The sequence below is a fragment of the Bombus vancouverensis genome, chromosome 2, assembly GCF_051014615.1.
Source record: "Bombus vancouverensis nearcticus chromosome 2, iyBomVanc1_principal, whole genome shotgun sequence".
Lineage (NCBI taxonomy): Eukaryota > Metazoa > Arthropoda > Insecta > Hymenoptera > Apidae > Bombus > Bombus vancouverensis.
The window spans coordinates 7,595,058-7,622,706 of NC_134912.1; the positions used below are offsets into that span (position 1 = coordinate 7,595,058).

General features: G+C 31.1%; 2 protein-coding genes and 1 long non-coding RNA gene across 8 annotated transcripts; 2 read left to right on the plus strand and 1 right to left on the minus strand.

Moving 5' to 3' along the window:
• Positions 1–4: 4 nt before the first annotated feature.
• LOC117166418 (uncharacterized) lies at positions 5–16,774 on the minus strand. Of its 4 annotated transcripts, none has more exons than XM_033350377.2 (11): positions 16,532–16,774; positions 15,411–15,584; positions 14,959–15,336; positions 14,523–14,875; positions 13,678–14,437; positions 13,456–13,522; positions 12,162–12,290; positions 3,143–12,026; positions 1,461–1,624; positions 1,091–1,145; positions 5–793 (listed from the first exon to the last, which is right to left on the minus strand). In XM_033350377.2, exons 2-11 carry the CDS (start codon positions 15,576–15,578, stop codon positions 769–771), a joined length of 10,983 nt encoding a protein of 3,660 aa, XP_033206268.2. In that variant the 5' UTR covers positions 15,579–15,584; positions 16,532–16,774; the 3' UTR covers positions 5–768. The 4 variants fall into 4 exon arrangements, with proteins under 4 accessions (XP_033206268.2, XP_033206267.2, XP_076483816.1 ...); XM_033350376.2 differs by having other exon boundaries at positions 13,414–13,522; XM_076627701.1 differs by lacking the exon at positions 12,162–12,290 and having other exon boundaries at positions 13,414–13,522.
• A 1,171-nt stretch (positions 16,775–17,945) lies between these two features.
• Positions 17,946–27,243, plus strand: LOC117166249 (fatty acid hydroxylase domain-containing protein 2). 3 transcript variants are annotated; one of them, XM_033350050.2, is made up of 6 exons: positions 17,946–18,135; positions 24,486–24,615; positions 24,760–24,863; positions 25,285–25,612; positions 26,082–26,354; positions 26,554–27,243. In XM_033350050.2, the coding sequence occupies exons 1-6, from the start codon at positions 18,108–18,110 to the stop codon at positions 26,711–26,713; spliced, it is 1,023 nt and encodes a 340-aa protein (XP_033205941.1). In that variant the 5' UTR covers positions 17,946–18,107; the 3' UTR covers positions 26,714–27,243. The 3 variants fall into 3 exon arrangements, with proteins under 3 accessions (XP_033205941.1, XP_076483978.1, XP_033205940.1); XM_033350049.2 differs by lacking the exon at positions 17,946–18,135 and adding an exon at positions 20,954–21,162; XM_076627863.1 differs by lacking the exons at positions 17,946–18,135; positions 26,082–26,354 and adding an exon at positions 20,942–21,162.
• LOC143305152 (uncharacterized) lies at positions 21,169–23,186 on the plus strand. The gene is made up of 2 exons (XR_013061871.1): positions 21,169–21,437; positions 22,244–23,186. It is a non-coding gene; the product is annotated as an uncharacterized LOC143305152 (long non-coding RNA).
• Positions 27,244–27,649: the final 406 nt, after the last annotated feature.

The following is a 27,649-nucleotide window of genomic DNA, read 5'->3' on the forward strand; positions in this document are numbered from 1 at the left end:
TACCTCAGTTTCATAATTTATTTATTCACCGACGCTTTCTTGTCTCTGTACAAAATTTCGTGGAAATAGAAAGTTCGAATCATCGCATTTAAAAAGCAACAAATACGGCACTTCCATTTGCGATCGATATCTAGATTTCGATGATCTTGTGTTTTGCCAGCATTTTATTTCAATTTACTATCCATTTCATTGATACCATTGATACCAAACGTTTAAGTCACTAAACGGCTGGCAAATCACAGAGAATTTGCATGAAACGCATTTTGAACAAAACTGTTTGCAAAAACTATAAAGAGTAACCATCGGAATAAATATTCTTCCATCAGATATCGGAACTCGATACCCGAGAAACATCTTATACTATTAACAATTTCATAGCTAATAAAATAACTGAAATATACAGTTCTTCTCCAAGGCAATGTTTCGTTATATCTAAACACAAAAGCTATACAACGATTATAATACAGTTTAGTCATGCTCTCACACTCTCTTTTCCTCTGAAGAGATGGAGCGACTTTTTCATTTTAAAAGCTTCAGGAAAAGCTCCAGAAGCACGACGCGATTAATGTTTCAACGCTCAGAATTGTCACATTAAAAATACAGACATCTTTGCATCCTTGAATCACAGGAATACGTGCGTCACATCTTTAATCACGTTTATCTCGTTCGATCTAGTCTAATTACAGGAATAGCCCCGGCAGTTGGCACTTGGCAGGAATGTATCCAGAAGGCAAGGATGGTGTTCACTTCACCGTCATTAATATTCCATCACATGTGCACCACCTTTGGCGTGCTACAATTACGTTGACATCGTGTTAATATTAATTATCTTATGATAAACATTTCTTGGATATACAAATTTCGAAAAAAGAAATAATAATGCATTGTCTCGCGATTCTAAATATTTTCTTGAGTTTATAAATTAAGACATAAAATGAAAGGAACGGATGAGGGAAAAAAATTTCATTCAACATTGAGATTAAGCATCCAAATATTTTATAGAATTAGAAACGATTAGTTTAAAGGTCAATGACTGTTATTATCTCTTCAAACTAATCAAAACTAATCTATACTGATATTAGAAAACTACCTTTTTCCCCACAGCCAATTCAGCAAAACGCTCGACTGACTCTGAACATCCCTAGCTGTAAGCAGAAAATTAGAAGATTTATAGCCAACGCTTTAAAAATACCTTGATACTTCTATAAAAATCTTCCTTTCCTAACACATTTTCCTAAAATTTTATATCTTGTTAAATTTCTCTTCAAACTAATCAAATGTTCTACTACATCACTTTTATGATAATGATTAAGATTAAAAAAAAAATTTTAAATATAATGAAAAACAAAACACGTACAAAGCCAAACTACGTACTATTACGTAACTGCTAACTACGTACTATTGCTTAATACTCTGGAAGATGAAAACTGGAAATGTTAAATATGCCTGAGGATACATACAGAGTGTATAATTTGCATTGACGAGCCGGGCAGCTGCTTCTGGGGGCAAGGTACTTAGAACGTCTTTGTGCGCTAGCAGAGACATTTGCTGTGTGTGCCTCAATTCTCGCTCATCCCTCAATCGCACGTCTTTTGCGTGGCTCACCGTTTGCAGCTGCGACAGCCTAAAGGGAAAACTAGCTTGTACAATGAAATAAGGAGCTTACTATACTACTCACAAACACATCTTAACATATTTCCGCCGAGGAAAATGTAAAGTTAATTCTCTCCTTACGAATAAAATGCTCAGAAACGAATTTACCACCGCATTCACACATTTAAAGCTCTTATAAGTAGCTTATATCTTTACAACCAGCTGATCCGTGAAGTTATTAAACTGAACCCATTAAAGTCCAATATCTATGTTTTCTTTTCTTTTGTTCAATCTAGAGATGCTATACAGGGTGTCTCCGAAATCATACTACAAGCGATCGGGTGGTGATTTTACATGTAAAAATAGGTCAGAAAAAGAAAAGAATATCACTTTTTTATTTAAGGCTCCGTTTTCGAAAAAATTACGTTTAAAAGCCCATCAGGTACCCGGTATTAGCTGGAAATTTGGAATTATAAAACTTTTGTTTCTGCTCGTGTCTGTAGTATTAAACATAGACAATGTCACGATTTGCTGAACTTTCAAACACACTTCTCTTAAAAATGAAGCGTTAAACGAAAAAATGTTATTCCTTCTTTTCGGCTTATTTTTACACCACCTGACTGTTTGTACCATGATTTCGAGGCATCTTGTATATAATTCAGGAAAAGAGATTTGAAAGAAAATTTTGCTTATCAAACCTTTGAATCTTTAATGTGCTGGGCGTAACAGGAGCTCCAAAAAATTGACACTCATTCGTTTCTTGAAACGCATTCATATTTAATTGAAAACATTTGTCTTGTTCAGATTAATTGGTGCAGAGCTTCAAACAACATGAACAGATCATACAGGGCTACAGAGGAAAGGATGAATCAACTTGGAAAGCTTGTTTCCAGATCTGCTACGCGCTAAGCAAACTTAGGGGCTAAACAAATGTGTAATCTTTTAATTAACGCAATGTTAAAAACTCTTTTTATTGAATTATGATATCCTATTTAATAGAAACTATCAGCTAAACGAATAAAAAATATTACAGAGGAGAATACGCTAGAATCAAACGTGTAATTATTTTCCTTGGCACTAAAAAGTATTATTTTAAAATAATAATTCTTCGAAAATTGTTTGAATTGAAATTTATAAGTCCTTCAATAATAATACATCTTTTCTTTGTAAATAAAAAAGAATCAAAATAAACCATGCCTGAAGACCACTTCTATTTAAAAGCATAGAGATATATTATATGTATTAAGTCGTCCCAAAAGTTTCTTTCGTTTTATAGGGAAATAATAGATGCACAATATTCTTTTGTTTTATATTATTTTATTGAATTACGTATGATCCATTTTGTTCCATTGGAACTATAAAACGAAAGAAAGAAACATTTGGGACAACTTAATACATTACCTCATATAAAGTTAAGTATTAATGCCTCAACTATTCCAAAAAGGAATGTGTATAACACTATATAGCGACTATAGTAAATAATGATAGATGTCAATGAATTATGTACTATATATACAATTTAATTAGGATAAAAGAATATAATACATACTTCAGGGCAAGAGTTTCCTTGTCTTCTCCAATTGGAGTATCAATAGCCTCTTTCGCTATCTCGACTGGTCCCTCAGACTTTGACGGTGAAGGATGTTCCACGATTGGTTCCACAGTGCTAGAAGATGACACCTCCCTTTTTGGGCTGAGATCGGAGCTCGCTGAACTCCCCATCTTTCTCAGCTCTTCGTTCACTCTGATTGCATTAGAGAGGCGTAATTGCAATGTGTCACGTTCTTCGAGTAACTGCATCAATTCATGCGTCAATTCCTCGCATCTGACATCCCTTTGATGAAGCATATACAACGCAAGATCTAGTTCTTGCGAAGTCGACGCTTTGTTTTCTTCGTCAGAAGCTTCTACGCTTCGAACTGCAGAAGTATCAGCCGCAGGGACGTCTTTCGTTAAAACATTTCGAATTAATTCATATTCCTTCACTTTCTCTTGTAAAAGTGTCTTCAATGAATTTATTTCCGTTTCTCTGGCCGCTAAAGTATTTTTGAGTTCGGTAAGTTGTTTCCCTGCTTCATCGTATGATGCTAAAACTTCCTCTATACGTTCCTCCTTCTCATGAATTTGAATTTTCAAATTGTGAAGTTCCGCATCTTTGGTGATACTCAATTCGGCCAACCTACGTTCCTTCTCTGCCAGGTCGGAGCTTACTCGAATCAATTCTTCGTCCTTCTGGTGCAATTCGTTTTTCATTGTCTGCTCTATCGTAGAAAATTCTTTCAGCTGTTTCTTCAGATTTTCAATGTCCTTATCCCTCAATCGTAGTTCGTTTAAAATATTTTGATTTTCCTTGGCTAACTTTTGCTTTATTTCGTCGATCTCCATTTCTTTCTCTCTCAGTTTCTTCTCCAAGAATTCATGAGCCTCCAAACGAACCTGTTCTTTCTCGATACTAAGTTTTTGTATAACTTCTTTAGTTGTTTCCGAGAGCCTCTCAAATTCTTGCAAACGAGAAACTTCTTTCTGCAATTCAACAATTGTTGATTTCAAATGTTGGATTTCCTGTTCCTTACCATATAATTCAGTAGTCAATCTCTGCACCATTTCACGCAATTCAAATTCATCTGATTGAGGCTCCATGCTAGCCTGAAGAGACAACTGAGAGTCTTTCTCAGCTATGACATACTTTAGTTCGTTAATTTCCTGTTCCTTGGCATACAACTCATTCTGAAGCCTAACAATTTGTTCTTGATCTTGAACCGATCTTCGATCTTTGGAATGAAGACCTGCCTCTTCTTTGGAAACAAATTCTTGATTTTGTATCTCTATTCGTTGTTTCAAAGCATCAATTTGTTTTTCCTTGTCTTCGGCTCTTATAGTAGCTACTTCCAAAGCAGATTCCAACTCAGCCTTTTCATTATACAGGCAATTGATTCTTTGTTGCATTTCTTGAATTATATTGGGATACGTATTTTCATTTAGAATGTATTTCAAATGCTCAATCTCTTCTTCCTTCCTTTCCAATTCAACCTGCATGTTATCTATCGTACGCTGTAAATTTTGTTCATTATTACCCATTCTAAAAACTGGTAAACCATCTATAGTATTAGAAGAGCTCTGTTGGTGTTGACCCTGCTGTACAGTAGTTGATAATCTATCAATTTCCATTTGTTTCTCATTTAACATTTGACTGCTCTTCTCTAATAGAGATACCTTCTCATTCAAACTATGATGAGTTTCTTCTAATGTCTTACGAGTGGCTTCTAATTCCAAATTTAAACTGTCTATTCGTTCTGTTTTCCTTAAGAGCTCATTTTTCAAATCCTCTACGTTTTGTACCTCTGTACGAAGTTTATCAATTTCAATTTTATTGTTGTCTAAAACTGTCTTCTGCTCTACAGTTTCCTGAATATGATGCTGCAAAATCGACTCTTTCTCCGTCAAAGTTAACATCGTACTTTGAACTTCTTGCTCTAAAGTCTGAATACGTAATATGTATTCATTTATACTGACTGATGCTGCTTCAGATTCATTCAAACGCTTATTCAGTTCTTCAATCGTTTCCGTATATCTTTGATTATCCAACGACAATTCCTGAACTCTTGCCTTGCTTTCAGATAACTCTAGTTGTTTCTTAGTCAACTGGTCAGTTATTGATATTAAATTAACCTGAATAGATTCTAAACTTGACTCCTTTTCCACCAAATTCTGCTTTAAAAGTTCCAGTTCTTGTTGCAGAGCACGAAACTGAGAAATATCATTCTGTTTTTCAAGCGAATGCTCACTTATAACTTTCTCCGACGTCGATAGTCTTTCATTAAGATTTTGTATCTGTTTTTCTTTTTCCTCAATTTCTATTGCATGTTTTTGTACTAACTCTTGAGTAGCTTGACTGACAGTAGCACTGACAGTTTCCATACTCTGTTGCTGAATACATTCATTTTCTTTGTCACTAAGACATTTCTTCAGAATTTCCAGCTGTTGTTTCTTTTCACTGAGCTCCTGATTCAGACCCTGTATAGTGTCCTGCAATTTTAACTTTGCATCTTCATTGTCCGTATACTGTTTTTGAAGTTCCTGCTTCAAATCCGCCACTTCTTGTATTCTGATATTCAAAAGGTCGATCACTTCCACCATCGACGCATTCATAGAAGATAATTGTTTCTCTGAAGATGTCGTTAAAGCAGTTAGCTTTTCTTCTGCAGATACTTTTTCTTGTAGAACGTCCTGTAATCTTTTCTGTAGTTCGATGGCATTTGATTCGGAGGTTTCGATTTGTTGACGCAAATCGGCTATTTCCATCTCCAATTTACTAGTTTTTTCAAATGCTTCCTCCTTCAAAAAATCAGTATTTTGTCTCATGGCCGTAACTTGATCATTGGCATCCATCAAACTCTGTTCATACTGCTTCCTCAATAAATCATATTCTTCTCTAGATTTGCTTAACATTCCCTGCAATTCCGAAATTCTTTTATTTAAATCGTCTACGATCTGGATAGATTCATTTTCTTCCGCAGTTCGTTTTGATTCTAAAGCAGATAATTTCATCTTTAAATCCTCTAAGAAATGTTGAAGTTGCTCATTTTCAGTTGCAAGCGCCTCCATCTCATCCTTAAGATCGTCGATCTCATCCTTATATGTTTTACACAAATTTTCATAATCTGCTTCTTGAACAGATCGCTTTTCTCGAGAACGTTCCTGTGTAGCTGGCTTAGACTCTTTGTTCGAAGAAATGTTTTCATTTTGAGAAATGTCAGTTTCGTCTAACTTAACTGCACTTCCCCGTAGTCGTTTGTCAAGAGCCTCGACTTTATCAGATAATTCCTTATTTTGAATACGTAATACTTCCATATCCATGTCCTGTCTTTCTTTCATTTCCATATACCTTTCATTCGCAGAAACTACCACATCTAAACGTTTTATCAAAGCCTCTTTCTCAGCAACAGTATTTTTCTGTTCTTCTTTAAGCTCTACCAAGGTCTTTTCCAATTTACTAATCTGAGACTTCAATTCTTCCTCTATTGCAGAATCCAATTCATAAAAATCACTTGCTGACTTCTGTATTTTTATCTGTTGCTGGAGACTCTCTAGCTGTACCTTATACTCCTTCAATTTTTTTATCATTTTTGCATTCCTCAATTGAGTAGTTTTGCTTTCTTCCATCATCTTCTCCTTCTCTTTCTCTAAATCTTTGATCTGATCCTGAAGATCATCTATTTTGGCTTGTAACTGCATTTCCTTGCTTGGAATCAATGTAGTAGTGAGATGCTGTTCATCAGCTAACTGAGCATCATCCGCATTCCATCCCCAGGTTTCCTCGTCGAGTTTTTCCATCGACCCAGCATCCCATGCTGCTTCCACATCCAAGGAAACCTCCTGCTGAATTTCCTCTGTTGTAACTTTCGTGATCTCCGGTCCTGTCTGTTGTCCAACAGTAATTTCCTCTAATGGAGTAGATTCTTTCGACGTATCCGTGATGGTAAGCGTTTTATCGGACTGTTTATTCGCCTCTTCCAGAGCTCGAGTAAGATTTACAACTAGTTCTCTAGCTTCATCTCTCTCGTGCATAGTTTTCTCAATCTCCATCTGCAAGTGTCGTTCAACGTTCATAGAGTCCTTCAATTCCTCCATGGACCTAGACAAATCATTCACTTGCAGTTGCAACAAATCTCTCTCCTTGGTAAGAATTGATACACGATTTTCCAGCTCTGGTATCAACTCAAGATCGGTAGAATTTTTCAATTCTGCCTCTAAGTTATTTATTTGTAATTTGCACGAGTCCAAAAGGACTTTTTGTTGGTTTTGATCTTCAACAGTTTTGTTTAACTCTTCCTTCATGGAGATTAAAGTCATGTTTAATTTCTCTATCTGATTATCTTTAGCTAACAATGAATCCTTGAACTTATTTTCGATATCATTTTGCTGTTCCATCATTTGCGTACTAAGATTATGTAACTCTACATTCAGTAAATCAACCTGTTTTTCTTTTTCAGTCAGTACTTCTTTTAGCTTTTCCACATTTGCCTCTGCAGCATGTAATTGTTTCTGTGAAACTTCTAATTCTTCAACACATTGACTATAATTCTGAGATATCTGTGTCCTCTCTTCAATCATCAATTTTTGCAGATGATTAATCTCTTGAGTTAGATTAGAGCACTGTGCTTCCTTTTCATTTAATAAAGTCTGCAACCTTCTCACTTCTTTGTTAGTCAAAAGATCGGAATTGGAAGTAGATGACATACCAAAGATTTTAGAAGCATCAAATAATTGGGGAGCATTATTTTGAGGAGCACTGTCAAGAATGGGTGACTCTTTCTTTGATGTTTCTATAGATTCTGTATTCAAATTTCTATACGCATCTAACTCCATCTTTAATTCCTCTATTCTCTTTTCACTGGATTCTTTATCGACTTTAAGAGATTCAATTTCTTGTTCCAAACTGTGTCTAGTATCTTCCAACAGTTTTTCTGCCATTTCTCTCTGTGCTTCCATTGATTTAAGAGAATCTATTTGAAAGTTCAATTGTTGTTCTAGTTCATCAGCGCGTTTCTGAACAATTTGCATCTTTTGTTGCATGTTTAATAATTCTGTTTCTCGTACTTTGCATTCTTTGTTTAAATCAGAATTTAATAGATCAGCACCTTCCAATCTTTCTGTGTTCTGTTTATTATCTTCCAATATCTGCTCTGTTCTAACTATCTTCTCTTCCAAAGTAGCGTTTCTAGATTGCTGTTCTTCAACTTTTCCTATCAATTCTTTATTTTCTCTTAATGTTTCCTCCAATTTTGCTTTCACCTCCTCGTGATTTGCTATCAATGAATTATACTGGAACAAAAGATCATTGTATGGATCTTCCAATGATCTGTTTCTCATACTAGTTTGATTCATCAAATCGTTGAATCTAAGAGATTCTCTCATCTGAACAAAGTTACCAATGGAATTAGCTAATTCATTATCCAAATTCTCAATTTCAGCTTCTCGTTCTTGTAATTTTGCTTCCAATGCTTGCACCAAAGTCTGGCATTGTTCACAATGACTACAATGTTGGACTCCAGTCATTTTTGTATCATCTTCAGTAACTTCTTCTTCCAAAGTTTGAGTGGTTTCCGTTGATGTGTTAATAACTGCTTTCTCCATTTGCTCGATGAACAATCTGCGTTCTTCTGACTCTTTTTCAACAATTTCCAATTTTTCATTAATATGCGCCTGCTTTGACAGTAATAGCCCATTTTGAGCCTTAAGATCATTAATTAATGCAAGCTGGTCAACATACTCTGCTTCCATAACTTGCATTCGTACACTAAGCTCTCTAGCTTTCTCCTTTATGTCCTCTAGCTCCAATTGTTTACGTCCATTTTCTTGAATAACCTGCTGTTTATAAGATTCATATTCCGAGATTATATTCTGTTTGCTTTCTCTTTCTGTTGCAAGTTCTGCTGTAGAAGATTCAATATCTTTACGTAACTTCACAATTTCCTCTTCCATTTCTGTAAGTTGTTGCATAAGGAGAGGCATCTTCTCCTTTGAATTAGTCAAATCATTTGTTAATCTTTCGATATTTTTGGAAGCTTCTGTAGACTCGTTCCTAGCTTGTATTAGTTTCTCTTCTAAATCGGCTATTCTATTATCCTTTTCGCGTATTGCAATCTCCACATCCTGAATTTGCTTGTTTTTAGCTTCTTTTTCATCTTTTTCGGTCGTCCACTTCTCTTCGAGCTCGGTAACTCTACTCTCAAGTTCTTGACATACCGCTGTCTTCTTCTTTAGATTAGCGGCAATTTTTTTCATCTTTTCTAGCTGCATTTGTATCTTGTCGTCCGAATCCTTTAACTTTTGCTCCAAATCGGCAACTTTAGCTTCTAAAGCAAGTTTAGCTTCTTCAGTTATATTATGACCAACTAGTCTTTCTTTTTCTTCTAATTCACCTTTCAAGATTTCACATTCTTGCATCTTGGCATTCAATTCTTCAATTACATTTTCAAGTCTCTGGTTTTGCAGTTGGGTATCTTCAGTATGCTTCACTTTTAATTGTTCTATTTGTTTATATGTGCTTCTTAATTCTGCTTGCACATCATTCACAAATCCTGTATTATTATCTATAATGCTCTGTAATTCCCAAACTTGCCTTTCAGCTTCACTTTTTTCATTCTTAGCTTCCACAATTTGTACTTCTAGATGGTCTTTCATTGTAATTAAATCAACAAATTCTCGTTGCTTCTCGACTAATTGATTTTGAACATCGTAATTTTGCTGAGACAGATTTTTTACTTTTTCCAATAAATTACTATTTTCTTTTGTGGTTGCATTGATCTTACACTCTAGTTCATCAAGAATCATATTCTTATCTTTCAATTGCTCTACCAAAGCATCATAATCTTTCATAGGTTTTGATTCCTTTACTTTGTTATTCAATTCAACAATGTCTTTTCTCAAAAAATGTATTTCTTCTTCTTTACTTTTCACTAGATTACTAAGATTTGCTATTTCGTTAGATATCGACGTTAGCAATGAATCTTTGTCTTGGATTAACATTTTATAGTTATTAAGTTCATCCTGTAAACTATCTATCATAATCATTTTATTTTGTAATTCTGCATTTTTAGCTTGTAACTCTTGATTTTTGTCTTCAATAATTGCTTTAAAATTAGCAATTTCATTATCCTTTTCAGAGACAGCTGCAATCTGCTCCTGATGCTTTAATTCAAATGTTGTCGTTGTACTATGCAATTGTTGTTGCAGTGAAATAATTTCTGCATCTTTCTTTTCCTTTTCATCTAGCAATATTTTGTATTCATTTTGCAAAATTTTGAATCCCTCTTCAATGGAAGCTTTTCCTGCTTCCAGTTTCTCCATCTTTTCTTGCATTTCATTGCACTTATATTTCCATTCTTCTAAAGTATTAAACATTTCTTTTAATTCATTTTCCAAGCTTTCTGCTTTCTTTCCAGACTTTTCACATTCCATAATCTGTTTACCTTTTTCCTCTAATTCTTCTTCCTTGTTTGCAAGTTTTATTTTCATTTCTTCAATTAGGCCTGTTTGTTCTGTGATTAAGCTTTTGCATTTTTCTATCTCATGTTCTAAGGAAGCAACAATCATGGATTCTGTTTGTTGAGACAGGGCATCATCGGATTGTGGAGTTTCAAATACTTCCTGACCCGATTTCTGTAAACCAGTGCTGTCTTGAACAGCATCTTGTTTTTCTTGATTTAATTTTTCTAATTTTTCAATAAGTTCTAACTTCTCATTATCAGGATCATCTTGCAACATTTGATTCATTTTTAGATGTAATTTTTCTTTTTCTAGCATCACTTCAGTTAAATTATCTTTCAACTTTTGATTAAAACTTTTAAGTTCTGACACCTTCGTAACTACTTCTTCATTTTCTTTCAATAATTCTTCTATTTTGGTTCTCAAATCATTGATTTGAAGATCCTGAGTCGTTTCATGCCACTGATCTAATGAATTACGTAATTCTTTTACCTCTTTTTGTAAAAGACTTTTTTCTTCCATTAATATATCAACTTGTGCTTTAAAATCAATTTCTCTAATTGATATCTCAGAAGCTTCAGATAATTTTGTTTCAATTTGAGAATCATCATCCAATTTGACAATCGTAGACAATGTTTCAATTTGTTTCTGCAATTTACTATTCTCTTCAATAAGATTTGTTATTTGAATTCTGAGGTTAGATAATTCTACAGACTGATTATCATTTTCTTGTAATAAAGTATCAACTTTTAATTTCAAATCAACGTTTGATTTAGATTCTACATATTCTAGTTGTTCCTCAAGTTTTGTAAGTTTAATTACAAGTTCGCTATTTTCTTGTGTGAGAAGCTCGATTTTTGTTATACTTTCGTTGTGCTCTGGAATCCGTTCAAAAGATTCTGTCGAACCCGTATCAGAAGATCCTTTCTCTTCCACTCTGCTTAACTTCATCGTTAAATCCGTGTTTTCTTGGGTTAATTGATCAATCTTCTTTAATAATTCATTTTTATCCGGGTCATTTATAGATTCTGTAGATTCAGCATGGAAATTTTCTTTTTCTTGAAGTTTATTTAATTTAAGGGTTAAATTACTATTTTTCTGTGTCAAATCTTCGACCTTTTTCAATAAATCAGTTTTGTCTAATTCTTGTACAGTTTCGAACGACTCTGTTGACCCAGTGTCAGATGTTCCTTTTTCCTCGAGTTTTGATATTCTATTATATAACTCGGTATTTTCTCGTGTTAAGGTTGTCACTTGTTTGATCAATTCTGTATGATTAGCTTCCGTTGAAGATTCTAATTTACTTTCATTTTGCAATCTGTGCATAGCTTCTAATTGCTCTTCAAGATCTACTACTTTCATTTCTGCAGTTACTCTAAGATTTTCGGATTCTGCATTTTCTGCCTCTAGAGACGAAATTTCCCGCTTCGCCATATGGAGCTCTAAAGTGAAAATCAAATACTCATTATGGAATAATTAAATCTATATTTTATGCCTTTTAAAATTTTTTTGCATCTGGTATTCAATATTAATTTTATATTCAAATTAATACAAAAAAAAAACAATACATAGATTACCTTGCATAAGATCCAATTTTTGATTCTCTAGAGTAGCAATGGCTTCAATTTGCATTTCAATTTCTTTTGTTTGAGCAGAAACTTTACTTTCAAGATCAACAACACGTTCTTGCCAATCTCCTGCTGAGGCTATGCAAATCGTACAACATGCCAATGATGTATGTATATAATTGATATTAATTGATAGTAAATACAAAAGCAAGCAACTTAAATATTACATTATCACAAGTAAATCCATATTCAACAAGCTTAGATTCAACAAGCTTAGATTCAACAAGCTTAGATTCAACAAGCTTAGATTCAACAAGTTTAGATTCAACAATTTTTAAGTAAACATATCAACTGTTCTCCAATTATTAATTAACCTTACACTAATTAATTAATTTTAAGATTAATTGATCTTACACTAAGCATGATTAATATTCTTCAAATCGTTAATTCAACAAACAAATTCCCAAATTTAAAGCAAACATAAATTGGTCTGTTTGTTAATTTAATTATCGCCTGTTTATTTATTAATATATCCAAGTGTTAACTTGTATATTTTGAACCATATTAGACAGTTATTTTATATGATATTAATAATATTATACAATATACTGCAAAGGTTTTAAAAAAGATGGCAAAATTGCTTTTTTTTCTAATTGTTCATGCAAGTACGTTAATTATGCAAAAAATCATGTAAAAGGTAATACAAAATTTAATATTTGCTAACAAATAAATCTAGTTCTATGAATCAGAGTGTAGCAAACTTTGACAAGTAAAGTAGGTACCATGTTATGTTAAAATAATAAACCTGATATAACATAATTGATTAGTAATCTCAATAAATATTTATATAATTTAGTATAAGTATCTAACTAATCAGGTAAAAAGATTCCATCACCGGAAATTAGCACAATTACAATTGTCTCAATAGCAATATTTCTCTTATGGGGTAAGCAACAAGAATACAAAAAATATTAACAATTTGTGCTATATATATATATATATGTATATATATATGACTAATTCATATATACAAGATCAGTTATCAAAAATTCAATATAAATTTCTTATATGTATCATTAAATACATATGTATAAATATGTACATAGGTATTGAAATTTGTCTGCAGTAAGGAAGACAACAACAGGACTTATGGATAATTATTTTAAGAATAATATAAATAGACAATGCATTGCACGTAAAATTGATAACAAAACTAGAACAATGAAAACAACGATGACAGAATTTCTGCCCTGGTTCCTACCTTTAAGCTCATCAAAGTCTACCAGACTCAGCTGAAGGTTACCTTTCTCTTCCTCTAATAATGCCACTTGGTTCCCCAATCTGACAAGTTCTGCATTTGTATCAGACACCTAAATTACAAAATTACATGTAAATGAATTTCATTATTATTTTAAGTAAGTATACTTTCAAATAATTGATCAATTTAAAAATTATGAAGCTTTGAAATGATTAATAAATTTTTGGCCTTATAAACTTATAAATTAATAGTATTAATATATTTTACCTTTTTAAAGTTCTCCAACTGTTTTTGTAGGCTTTTTATTTTACTTTTATGTTGTGCTTTAATTTTAATCATACTCTTATTTAATTCTTCCAATTCTTTGGTAAGTTTCATCACTTTTTCACCTTCTTTAATTGTACTTTCTTCTGGCAATTTTGCCACGATTTCATTTTTTTGTTCTTCAAGTTTATGTACCAAATTTTCAAGATCAGTTATTTTATTTGAATATTCTTCATTTTTTAATGTTAAATCTACTACTTGATTTTGCAATTCTGCTTTAGATTCTTCTTCAAGAAGCTTATTAGATTGTTTTAACTCTTCTACTAAATTTTCAAGTTCAACTATTCTATTATCCTTCTCCATTATTGCACCATTACCATGCATAGATATATTTACAATTTTATCTTGTAATTCTGCAACACCTTTTTGTAACTCATATTTTTCATCTTGCAACTGCTTATTATTATGTTCCAATTTTTCCAATTTAAACTGCAAATCATCAACAGTCGGATCTCTGACTATTCCAATACCAGATTCTAATTTAAATACTCGTTCATTAGCTTCTGCTAACTTCAACTCATAATCTTTTAACTGTTGTAATAAATTCTCATTTTTCGCTTTAAGGGAAGATTCCATTAGTACAAAATTTTCTTGCATTGATTTCATTGCTTCTTTAGTTTCTACCAAAGCATCCATTGTGGAACGAGAAAAGTCAGCACTTGCTGACTCAGACAACTTTTGCTTGTTAATTTCTTTCTTAAACCTAAATAAAGTAATAGATAAAAGAAATAATAAATAAATATATTTTAATCAGTTATAAAATATATTTAACAAGTTTATAAAATTACCCATCAACCGAATTTTCTAGTTCTGTTATTTTATTATCCCTTTCTTGCAATTGTATTAAGAGATTTTCATTCTTATTTTTCAGGGATGTCTCTAAAAGTACAAAGTGTTCCTGCATCGTTCGCATTTCGTCTTTCGTATCTTCGAGAGTATCTAACGTCGTTTTGCCCTTTTTTGAAAGATCTGCAGACATAAGGGTAACTGCCTTTGTCTTAGATTCAATAACAGAGTCTTTTTCTTTTAAATTTTCTTGGAGATCCATAATTGTAGCTTCAAGCTCCAAAATTTTATTAGTAAGTTCTGAAATTTTGTTTTCTTTTTCCTGAATACTCTCAATTTGTATTGGCGACATGACCTATAATTAAAATATTAAGTGTAATTACCAATAGCATAGTAAAAATATTTATTATTGAAAAGATGTAAAAATTATTTGCTTACATCAGAAGTAATCATGACTGGTTTAACAGGGGCAATGGATGATAATTGATCCCTTTGAAAACCCACTACTGCCACATCTTTTTCTTCTAATTGTTGCCTAATAGCTTCTACTTTCTCTTCAACTGCACGTTTAGTTTCTATTATTTCTTTGTTACGTTGTTCAAAAGCTTTTCTATTTTCTGCTAGCTTCTTTTGGAGTAAAGTAGACTTTGCTTTTGCAGTTTTTGCCTGACTAATATCATCAATACTTCCTTCAGATGTATCTGCCAAAGATGTCTCAGATGTATGAGTTACATCTGTAGAAGTCAAATTTCTTTCTCTACTCTTACGTGACAATTTAGCTCTGGATTTAATTTTGGAAAGTCTCCTTGCATATTCCTAAATTTAAATTTAAATTTTCAATGAAATATTCAAATCTTTTCATTAAAATTTTATACATTAATATTTATTACCTGAACTTCCTCTTCTTTTTTTTTTAAACTCTGTTTATTTTTCAACATAATTTCTTTAAGAGATTCTAACTGGCTTTTATTTTGTTCACATTTTTCTTTCGCATGCGCCATAGATTCAGATGTTTCCCCTTCCGTGGTTCCTGGTGGTTCTTCTGATGCACCCCACATTGTAAACTGTAGAATTAAGAACAATAAAAACCACTTCATTATAATTTGTATAAAACAAACATAAACTCTTTTAAATAAGAAATTATGATGACAATGGCAGTGAAAGTTTCTATAAAGTGGTCAGACAGTGTGTCACCCACTGCTCTCATTTTTATAGACTAATTGGATGAAAGCTAAACGGGGGTAAACTAATTGTATTATCTATATGTATAGATATTGAATGTCAGAATACACACGAGTTACCTTGTGGCATATTTAATGCTTACAACACAGCATTTAAGTAGGAACTTTTTCAATGACATCTTATATAAACTATCAGATAAGAAATATACTAATATTATAATCAGACTTATGTATTGTACATAGATATTTTCATTAATGCGTACTTAAATATCACATATATTAATTTTAATGTATACATATTATATACAACAATAAGAAATATACATTTAATATAAATCTAGATATAAAACTTTTAGTACTTATGTATATTTAATATGAATTTATTTTTATATATCAAAACATTTATATAGCTACAATATAAAACATATATAAAACATTTATATATTTGCTTAATATAATATCAAAAAATAATTAAGCAAATTCTACATACAATATTCTAAACTGAAATTATAATATGACACATATGGCTTTCTAATGAATAGATAACTGAAGAAGTTAACCTCAAAATATGTTTAATTAGAAAAAGTACATGATATACATAAATTACGAAGTAAATAGATAATATGATAAACAATAAATAAAATTACATAGATAAGTTTAAATAGTAATGAGATGACGTAATTTATGTTACAAGAGAAAAGTACATATTCTAACATTCTTTGACATTAAAAACTAGGAATCATATCAAAATAATTGATTTTCATATATGTTCTAAATAAACTTGTATTTTTATAAGAACACAAAGTAATTATTTTTCAAACTGTATTTACCTTTATTTATATTTCTGAAATTGTCAAGATGGAAACCCGTTATCATTCGTGCACATATTTTATTAAAGTATTTTTATCACTCACATCTTTATGTAATCAATACCAAATCCATTCATGTCCATATTTCATTAATTTTACAATATTTACAATAATTTTACTAATAAGTACATAAAAATACCAGGTAAATTGTAATCCTATGTCTCAAAATGTAAAGTCTACATTACTCCCTTTACATACGGAAGCAGTTGGAGTTTGAAGTGTTGGTTGGATTTCTTAAGCGCATATGTGCTGCCACATTACGGAAGTCTTTATGACTGTTAGAAGATTTAGAATAACAATTTAAAACTTATACAATTCTATTCCGAATATATTCCTTGATTTTTTTTCATATATTAGAATTTTCATTTTTATATTAGTGAAATACAAATTGGAAACCTCTATTATGTACTTACTATGAAAACCATGAATTTAATGATTTAATTTTGCAATATTTTATTAAAAACTTTAATAAAATTGTTTATATTTGTCAGACAAGATTATGTAGGGTATAAACATACCACAATTGTAAAAATATAATATTGCATAAGTATTGTTATTGAAAATAATTTTTTAGCAAGATTCACTATACCATTTTTTATTCATGTTTTAATAATATAGGAGTATATTTAATAAATCGTTCATTAAAACTAAACAATTTTTTATACAATTTTTGATTCTTTTATTATTTTGGTATAAATAATTAAAAATTTATCTGTATATTAATTAGTTTTTATTTTTTTACTTTTATAAAATCAATAGTCAGTTTATAATAATTGGATTATTGTATTTTACAAATAATGAATTGTTTAACTTCAGACGATCATTTAACAGTAAAGAAAATAATCCTATTGTAACCTACCACGTACGTTTCAATATAGGTACATACATCGTAACACAACAGGTGATAACAGCTGATTCCTATGTGTGTTGTACAACAGAAAACATTTCAACACCTATAGAATAGCATGCAAAATCCAGATACTCTTTATAGCGCTCTTTTTAAATATTAAACATCTAACAGTAAATACATAGTATTTATTAACATTTATTAATAAATTATATAAAGAATAAAATAGGAAATGAATGTGAATGAATAAATAGATTTCAAATATTATTCTAATCAAGTTTCTTTCTGTTTTAGCACGTTGATGGTAGTCAGCTCTACAAGAAAAGAAAAAGACATAAGTACAGTTCTAACCTAATACGTATGCGTAAACGCAGGTTTCATATACACATGTATATATAGATTGCATTGTACACTATAGAATACGGTTTATTATATATACCCATCTATACAGATCTATACACATCTATATATATATATACACACATGTATATATATAGTTGTACACATGAAAGTGTATGTATATGTATACGTATATTCGAGCTGGAGGTACGCGCTTGGTGCTACGGCGCATTTGCCAGTATCAACGGTCTGCGTTTATCGACTATCATGTATACTGTGGCAAATGCGATCCATTGACTTCAGACGCAAGAATTTCCGTGGCTTTTTCATTAAACGCTACCATCTTCAACTATGATGGACGTGCAGAACCAGTTCAAAGGTAGGAAGAGACCATTTCGATTTCTTCCTGTTGACACTTGAATAAAACACGTCGAAACAAGTCGAGTGAATCTACGGCGGCACTGTGACAGTTACCACAAGCAAAACCATAATTCGTTGAACTGTATGTTTTCGTTTATTAAGTATAGTTCATTGGCAGTTGATTGTACTTCTTTCACCTTCTCTACATTTTTTTACTTATTCTACGATCTCAAATGTGATGTCGATGTATATGTGTATGTGTATGTGTCGATATGCATTCGATTATTGACATACACTTTTGGAGGGAAGAAAACTGTAGGCGGAGATGTAAATAAACGCGCATTAATTGATCAATTTGGTCTTTTGTCTTTTGCTCGCTAATAAGTTTGATTTGTATAGCGGTTATCGTAATTATGAAAGGAAATTATCGTTTCTATTTTACCAACTTGTCCATAGCCACGATCACAGACACAAGGTGAGCGATATGAATTTAATCAATAATGAAATTAGTATTTTCATCAAGACATTAACATGACCCCGCTTATCGTATCATGCAAAAAAATAAGGATATATACACCGTTCCCACTGTGGAAGCTTTTATTTACAATATATACAGGCAACGTTGATATGAACGTAGATTAAGCTATTTATTTATTTGTGTTAAATAAATCCTTTACTCTAGTTAAGTAAGTAATCCTTTTTGTTATAGAGAGATGAATGTATCATACAATAGTACTAGAGTTATAAATTAATTTCGAATTAAAAAATTAAAGTTATTCAATATTGAAAACATTTTAGTATCACATATAACCATCAATATTTTTCAATTTACGATGTACTCACTTTTAAAAATAACAGAGAGAACTGTTTTTTACAATAAAATAAATACATTTTCGAGCACGCAAGAAGTAAGTATGTGTTGAATGTATTAAATAGTCTGCTTTAAATTTCTTTATGTAATGTATTAATTAATTCCACACATATTATCTAATTATTGCACGCAAGATATAGACACGTAATGCTTTGTGAGTCGAACTATGTTCCAGACAAAGTAGTATATATCCATAATTCATATTATGCAACAGATTATTGCACAGATATAAATCAAATAAAATTATAATTGAACTGTTTGAAGATACACGGTGCAATAGGATAAATTATGCGAAAGCAATGTTTGACCTTAATCGGGTTAAATTGTCACGTGCGATTCAATTTTCGAATCAAGTCATATAATAAGCAAAGTTTCTTTATTGTAAATATTTTTAACAGAATCTAGCAAAAATGTTTAACGATGTTATGAAATTCATCTTCTTCATCTTCTTTTTTAACAAATGTTCATAACTGAAACTATACTTAATTGTAGTTACAATTAATATATATGTACATATTTTCTTATGCAATTATTTTATATGTACGTTACACTATGTACTTAATGCAAATAAAATGATGCAATATTCTAATATTTCATACTATTTCTATAAAAAATATATATTATTGAATTTTTTGTATTTCTATTACTATATATACTGTGTTGATGCTTGCAGATTATGAATGGTAGTTCAGTTTGTATAATGCTTACACGTTATATGTATTTCACCTTTAATCTAGCTCGACATTTAAGGTAGCTGTTATATGCTTAGCATTTGAATTATATATGTTTTCTCTAATATAACTTACCTAAGCCTTTAACCCGTTTATGGAGTTTTAAGCTTGACCAACTAGTTAAAACTTTGAATTATTTTATTTTTTTATAAAAGCAATTTTTTATATAAAAAATTATTGTCCATTTCATCATTTTTAAGTAAGTGCTATAGTGTTCATGTAGATAGCTCAAGTAAATTAAAACTTAAAGAGCATTTCTTAATTATATCGTTTAGATGTAAAGTAACGCGTTCGGTGACTCGAATATTCACGAATCAAACAACGCTGGTCGTCAGGACGTCACAGGGGCAAGGGAGGCACTGCTTTCTATCGCTTACCGTTACACGTTGCTATATTGTTTTATCTGCATATGTGACACTTTTGGCCAATACGCGTGCTTATCTTTATGATCGTGTTGAGTCTAACAGAAATAACCAATCGGACCCGCATTCTTTCCATCTGCCAACTTACCACCAATGCATTATACATACACTGTACTGATGAGTTATGAAATGTTGCAATCTAAATTTTTAATATCACAGTTTTAATACTTTTCATGTAAGCTACATATATTCTTCTCTTTAGTTGGAAATTAATTATTTTTATTTGAATATTTATCAAATAATTTAATGCAGAATGACTTGTGAACAATATTTTAGTTTTACACATTCTTTTAACAGTGATTCATTTAAATGTGTACGTTCATATTTGGAATACTTAAGCGTCAACGAAAATACATTGTATATGCTCTTTGTCATTATGACATATAGATATATACATATGTATATTATACAAAACATTGTAGTTTTATATGAAAAATATTTACGAAAATAAGAACTAAGATTTGTATAAAGCAAGAATTCCATGACTAATAAGAAAATATTTCAAAAATAATTAAAGCTATGGACTTTGTAAAGGTAAATTTGACGATGAAATTATTTTTCATAATAAAACTGGGAAATATAAAGATAAATCAATTATATGAAAACCGTTCTTATAATTGATTATTTCCGAGAAATTTTTAATCCAAAAGTTAGAACATTTGACAAATCTACTGATTTAACTTCCATTCAAAATATTCCAAAAGTTATCATCAGAAATCAAACATAAACATGTTTAGTAGCGGTTAATGGACTTTTGACGATCTAATATTTACTTCCACAGACTAGTAAAAGATTAAGTGGTACAAGTAAAAAGGAGCGAGTGGTGGAGGGGCGATTATATTGTCTGAGGTATAGTTAAGGATGAAAGAACACGAGTTTGGCCAGTATGTGTCACTCGACAACGCAATGCCGTACATCAGAGTCTGAACATAAAAGCGTGAATATAAAAAGTGCGTGTTTTAATCAGATCCTGAGGACAAGTTTCACGATGGCACTACTCGAAACTTTTTTTCGACGAAAAGGTATAATATCAGTGAAGACAGAGACGAGTATATGTCTCGAAACGTGAATGAAGCGTGTCACTGTGCAAATGTACATTATAAATACATACTTCGAATTCTCCTTTCTTCGAATCCGCGCTTTGTGATACATACCATGTGCGAGATGTTCAGTGGAGTTTGTGAACCAAAGAGGGAGCTATGTATTTACTTGACACGTTAAGGAGACTTTCTTCGAATCTTGTTACGAATAAATTGCGGATATTTATAAAGTGTTTCGACAATAGCAGTACGACCGGGTAGGGGATGATTCTTCGTGAAAAAATTAATCAAAAATGTAGAGTAAAGTTTTTGTGTATGATACTTTATTTTCGAGAAAATCAAGTTTGAAAATTTGACAAGTATGCTTGAACTTGTATAACTCCGAACTGAACAAGATTAAATTATCGACATAAAGTTATTCTGCATGTGACAATAAGTAAGAAATGTAGAATACAATTTTTTCGTAAGACGTTTTGTTTTCAAGAAAACTAAATTTGAAAATTTATTATGCGCCTATACTAAGCCAGTTCTTAGCCAAATATGTTCAAACTATCGAAAACTTCTTGAAAACAAGGTTTGAAATGGAAAAATTTTATTTCACATTATTGTCTTATTTTCGCATATAGAGTAATCTCCTACCGATTATCTCGTATTCATACCTAGTCTCTGATTAGCCGTTTAAATATACTTAACAAATTTTGAAACTCGATATTCTCAAAAGTGAAGACTCGTACGCAAAATCTGTATTGTACGTTTTCGACTCATTTTTTCACGAGAATTCGCACTACAAAAATTTTCTTCACCCACTAGATATTATATGTAATGATATATTTTACATATATTTTCTTATATATTTTTGATGTAATGTATATAAGTACACTCTATGCATTTTTGCATCTTTATATTTACCATAAATGCATAAAAAGATAAATATAAATATCTTCAATAATAGAAAATGATAAATTTTCGAAATAAAGATAATGAATACGAAATCTATCCATACTCAAAAACTCTATCTTAGAAAGATTACTATGGTATTATAAATCCTATCATTGAATTATAGGTAAAACAATGACCCGGAATCATTAATGCTACACAAGGAACTGTTACCAAAGAAATTGTTGTAGAAGAATCTAATCTTCGAAAGATGTTTGTAACTATAATATGAACATTAAACAGAAGTTGCGAAATATGTCGCAATCGTAAAACAAAAATAATTTTTCATGTTAGATCTGAAATTTTCACGATGGAAATTTTCCATGTGTTATTGCATGTGCCGCAATGATAAATTTTTCCGTATGAAATGTTAGATTTGAAATTTTCACGATAGTGAGATATCATGCTATTGGTTTTTCGGGAAGGAGCTGTTACACTTACAATACGATTATATAACAATGATAATATCATAACTTTTGAAGACTTATAACAAACAAATATAACAAGTACGAGTATCCATGGTAAATTTCAAATCTATGTTACGAATACGGATTAACACAAATATGTCTGTCAATATTATCGAGAGCGTAAAAATAAACTTCGAGAATTGATGTATTTATTTTATAAGTGAAATCTCATTATGTTTTCAGAGCTCGTGAAACTTTCACCCTTACGTATTACGATATTATAGCAGAAGTCGCTTTTTAACGTGACTTGAAAATCCTACGTCTGACGATTTATAGAAATTATTTTAAAAAATTATATATATATAAAATTATATATTATCAAAACATCAGTAAAAGACATAACAAAAGCATGAAATATTTATGTGCCTTGCATAAAAATTATTCGATTAGACGAACAAAATTTTCCAACACAGTATATCCATTTATAATTAGTTTTATCCGTTCATCTCATCAAACAACGCACTACTTCATAATCGGTCCAAATTTTATGAGAAATCATTAAGAGGATGTGATTTAAACTGATGTTACTGTGAAAGATAAACTAAATTTTGTAATATATATATGTATATATATTTTAGAAAATAAATTAGATGGCATAATAGATAGGTATATTTTAAAAATTAATGTACATTGAAAAGATTGAATAAGGGAAGATAAAAGGGACTTTAAATAAACATTAGCTAACAGGAAGGAAAATCGAAGCACGAAAAAGCCAAGGTCATGTTAATCTGGTTGATGCGCGATAAAATGCTCAATAGATAGCAGCAGAATGACATGTCTAACAAATGATTCATTAAAAAAAGAAAATGAGTCACATAGATCTTTAAGCTCCACTTCGAGAACAGTCATATATAATACATTATATGATGCACTATTCGAAATCATATTGTTTCATCTAATGAGATTTTTATTTTCCTTCTATCGCTTCAAAGCTGTAAGCTGTACGATACCTCATGTATATATTAAACAATATTTAAATCAATTTGTGAATACATTACAATATGGTTCTACGTGTATTTAATTAGATCTTGACGTACAGGATGGCATATTCGTAGTTGATTTAAACATTGATGCCATTCGTTAAGACAACAAGCAAGGCATCATCTATCACAAAATTTACTGTATTAATTTTTATTGTTAGCCATGCATGCGACCTTTTCTGACTGCCATGTATTTATTCATTTTTTGCTTGTTAAAACATCTATAAGATAGTTTAATAAAAAGAAATTAATTTTATTTCTTTTGTTTTAACGGTGTAAAGTAGAAAATCTTTAAATACCAGCATTTTATCGACATATTTTTTTTATTAAATGTATCCGTTTATAATAGTCTTTTTTATGTTTCATGTATACTATTTCCGTGTAAAAATTGTTATATTTTTTGAAAATGTTGAATTCGTAAATATGGTATGGCATGGTATGTAATAATTCGAACGTCGATAATCGGCTTCATGCAACTTGTCCGCGAACACGTTAAAAACGGTAATTGCACGTAATCGCACGTTTGAAAGGGCTAAAGTCGAGTGGCTGTTCAGTGCATTGTCGATCGAATCCGGGTTATCTTGTATAACGTCCTGTTGTGCAAACGTCGCGCCGTCTTTCCTCACACACTTTTATTTGAAACCGAACTTTCTTCCATTACTATCCTTTTCTGAAACATAATAGGAAACAAAAAAATTATACGGGATAAGTAATTAAAATAAGTAATCGCTCGATGTAATTATTAAATGTGAATTTGAATTTTTGAAAAAAACGGCGAGCTTAAGTAACAATAACAAGAAGATCAAAGAATATCTCTTCCAAATTACATAAATTAAATGCCATTTGTGATGATATAAAATTGATGTAATCAAAAGAGCTATAAAAACTATACATAAAGTTAATAACAATCTGTTCTTTACAGTGACGCCTGCGACCGGCGATGATTGTAAGAATCAAACACCACCAACTTTGCTTTCGAGTTTACGAAGCGTCCTTTTCGTAATCGGAACCGTAGTGATCGGGTTTGCTGCGTTCTGCAACTCGTTAACATGGTAAATTCTAACGAATGACGTATACAAATATGGCTACCGCATTTTTGCAATTCGATCAAATATTAAGAGATATTGTTACCTTTAAGATTGAACGACTCATGTTTACCATAATCATTTCACTGTTTCGATCCTTTCATTTATTAGGCATTTACAAAGATTTTGGGGAGCCTCTGGAGATTTCTGGCAAGCACAATGGGACAAAATCTTAGACAAATTAGGAGACGATCCTGTCACGCTTTGGGTTCATGGTATATCGAGATGAAGCAACGAGAATATATACAGTATACAGCAGTTCCTAGATAAGTACAGTCTAAAATGAAAAATCCAGTTCGAGATCGATTGATGATGATGATGTCATCGGAATTGAATTTTATCACAAAACTATTTCAAATATGTTAGAGATCTTAATAATAAGGATGATGATACACTTCCATGAAACATGATATACGATAATATACAATTAAGTTATCTTTTATTTCCTCTTTTTTTATTTAAGAAAACAGATATTTATACAAATATGATATTTTATTATACGAGAAAAAAAACAAGATCTACTGAAGAAAGAAATTATTTGAAACTTATCTTGGAACATTCTTGTCGTCTTACGTATTTTTACCAATTTCTTGCAAAAATGTAAAAAATTACAAATTTGGAACTAATACGTTCCAGGCTCATTGGGACTAATGTTCTTCGTATATTGGTTCTTCGGTGGGATTTACACGATTCTAGACATAACTAATCGACCGGCTGCTTTGCGGAGATACAAAATACAACCGGGTACGAACGAACCAGTCGACACGAGGGAATTGTGCAAAGTAATCGCTCAAGTACTATTCAATCAGATCATTGTTGGAGTTCCTCTAGCGTGCGTCAGTTATCACTTTATGGAATGGCGCGGTTATCCGCCTGTACGCGAATTGCCGACCTTCCACTGGGTGCTTGTTGAAATCGCCATCCACATATTATGCGAGGAAATTGGATTTTATTACTCACATAGGTATGCAATTTCTTTTTTATCCCCTATTAAGGTATCTTGTTAACTTTGCTCTTAAGTCGCTCATAAAGCTTCATTAGAAAACATTTTACCGTTAATAAATATGGATTATACGAGATGGCCTGTATTAATCCCTAAATTAATTCATCTTGAAAGGTACGTATACTGAGTTAAAAGAAAATTAAATGTGCCAAATATCAGTTTCTAAATCATTCTTGTATTATTTTTTGTACTAAATCTATTTATGTGTGTAGTAGATTAAAATGATTCATTATGTGCATTGCTTAAAGTAATTAAGGAGTAATACTTTTGTATAGATAAACAGAAAAATAATTTTTAATTATCTTACTAAGCAATTAAAATCACGTTTGAATAAATGTTCCTCTGCATTATTACGTATGTGTATTACGTAGTGTTTTATATGCCTATATTGTTGTAAACAAACTTATGTAAAAGTAAAATTACATTACAGATTTCTGCATAGCCGTTATCTCTATAAGTATATACATAAACAGCACCACGAATGGACGGCCCCTATAGCTGTAACATCGCTATATTGTCATCCTTTAGAACACATTGGCTCAAATCTATTACCACCGTTTTTGGGAGTATTCATCGTAGGTTCTCATGTGGCTACTGCTTGGCTTTGGTTCTCGCTTGCTATTCTCTCTACATTAAATGCTCATTCTGGTTACCACCTACCGTTCTTTCCATCTCCAGAAGCTCACGATTTTCACCACTTAAAGTAAGTAATTTTCAAACCTTTTTTTTTTTTTTTTTTTTTGAGATTATTTATCCTTAACATTAAATAGCTTGAACTGAGTTGTACACGCGCTAATAAAATAATTTGTTTCCTTTTTTACTAGTATTTCATAAGTCTCTAGCGATATAAATATATTTTATATGGAAGTTTAATATTGAATATTGGACTTATTATATTTTAGATTTAATCAATGCTTTGGAGTTTTGGGAGTATTGGATCGAATTCACGGAACAGATACGCAATTTCGTAATTCCAGAGCTTATCAACGTCATGTAATGATGCTTAGCTTGGTTCCTCCAAGAGAAGCTTTTCCGGATGAAGTGAAGTATAAATCTAAGTAGAATGTTTTATCGAACATCGTGATTAAATATGAAAGTTCAGTACAAGAATATGTTTAATATGGAAATGCAGTATAAATACTTCTACATTTGTAGTATTTTTCTGTTTCTTTCTTCTTATTTTATTAATTTTCGTGGAGAACAATCGATGAATTAAATTTAATTAACAAGATATAGTAGAAGTTAAAATTTTTTAATGTTTATCGTTCGTCAACCAAGTACTTTTTTCTTTATGTAGAAACTGCATATTTTTCATTATTATCAGTTTGTAAACAGTTTCAATTACTACAAACTTTACAATGGTGCGATTGTAATATTATTATTATTAAACAATTTATCCGCGTAAACAATTTTTTTGTATGAAAACACGACAAATGTAACTTTCTGAGAGTATTTATAACGAATACTTTCAGATGTAAAAATGATCGTTCTAAAATTATAACGAAAAGAATTTTACCATGACTTTAATGGGCGAATTTTAGATTATTAGAATATCTTTTTTACGACAAATACATTGTTGGGAAATTTAGAAAGATACTGAGTATTTCATCTGGATATTACCCTGTTAATAATTACATGACATAGCAATATTCTGAGAACATCTACTTAACAAAATTATATTTATATTGAAATTACAACATTAAGATAAAGCTATTTGTGACAATTACTATTTTTATATTTAATTCAATAATAAAAGCAATAAATATTTAATCTAAGATGAAATTACGATTGTAGTATTACAGTAAAAATTATAATTGCTGTAGATTGTTACTAGCCATCAAAGATTATGCACTTTAAAGCTTTAAATTTGCAAAATAAGTCAAACTATTTAAAAGTATTGAAGACATTAATATCAATAACTTCTTTCTCTAATCAAACTTATTTATATACTAAAAACACAGATCAAATCACGGAATTGAAGCTTCATCTATTTTTTCG

Excerpts from the sequence above, each read along its gene's own strand:
- LOC117166418 (XM_033350375.2), bottom strand. The coding sequence starts at position 15,617 with ATGAAGTGGTTTTTATTGTTCTTAATTCTACAGTTTACAATGTGGGGT. Across the intron at positions 14,876-14,958 it reads CAGTCATGATTACTTCTGAT|GTCATGTCGCCAATACAAAT; the intron begins GTAAGCAAATAA and ends TTTTAATTATAG. Across the intron at positions 13,523-13,677 it reads AGTTGGAGAACTTTAAAAAG|GTGTCTGATACAAATGCAGA; the intron begins GTAAAATATATT and ends TTTGTAATTTAG.
- LOC117166249 (XM_033350049.2), top strand. The coding sequence starts at position 21,027 with ATGTGTCACTCGACAACGCAATGCCGTACATCAGAGTCTGAACATAAA. Across the intron at positions 24,864-25,284 it reads TGTCACGCTTTGGGTTCATG|GCTCATTGGGACTAATGTTC; the intron begins GTATATCGAGAT and ends AATACGTTCCAG. Across the intron at positions 25,613-26,081 it reads GGATTTTATTACTCACATAG|ATTTCTGCATAGCCGTTATC; the intron begins GTATGCAATTTC and ends ATTACATTACAG.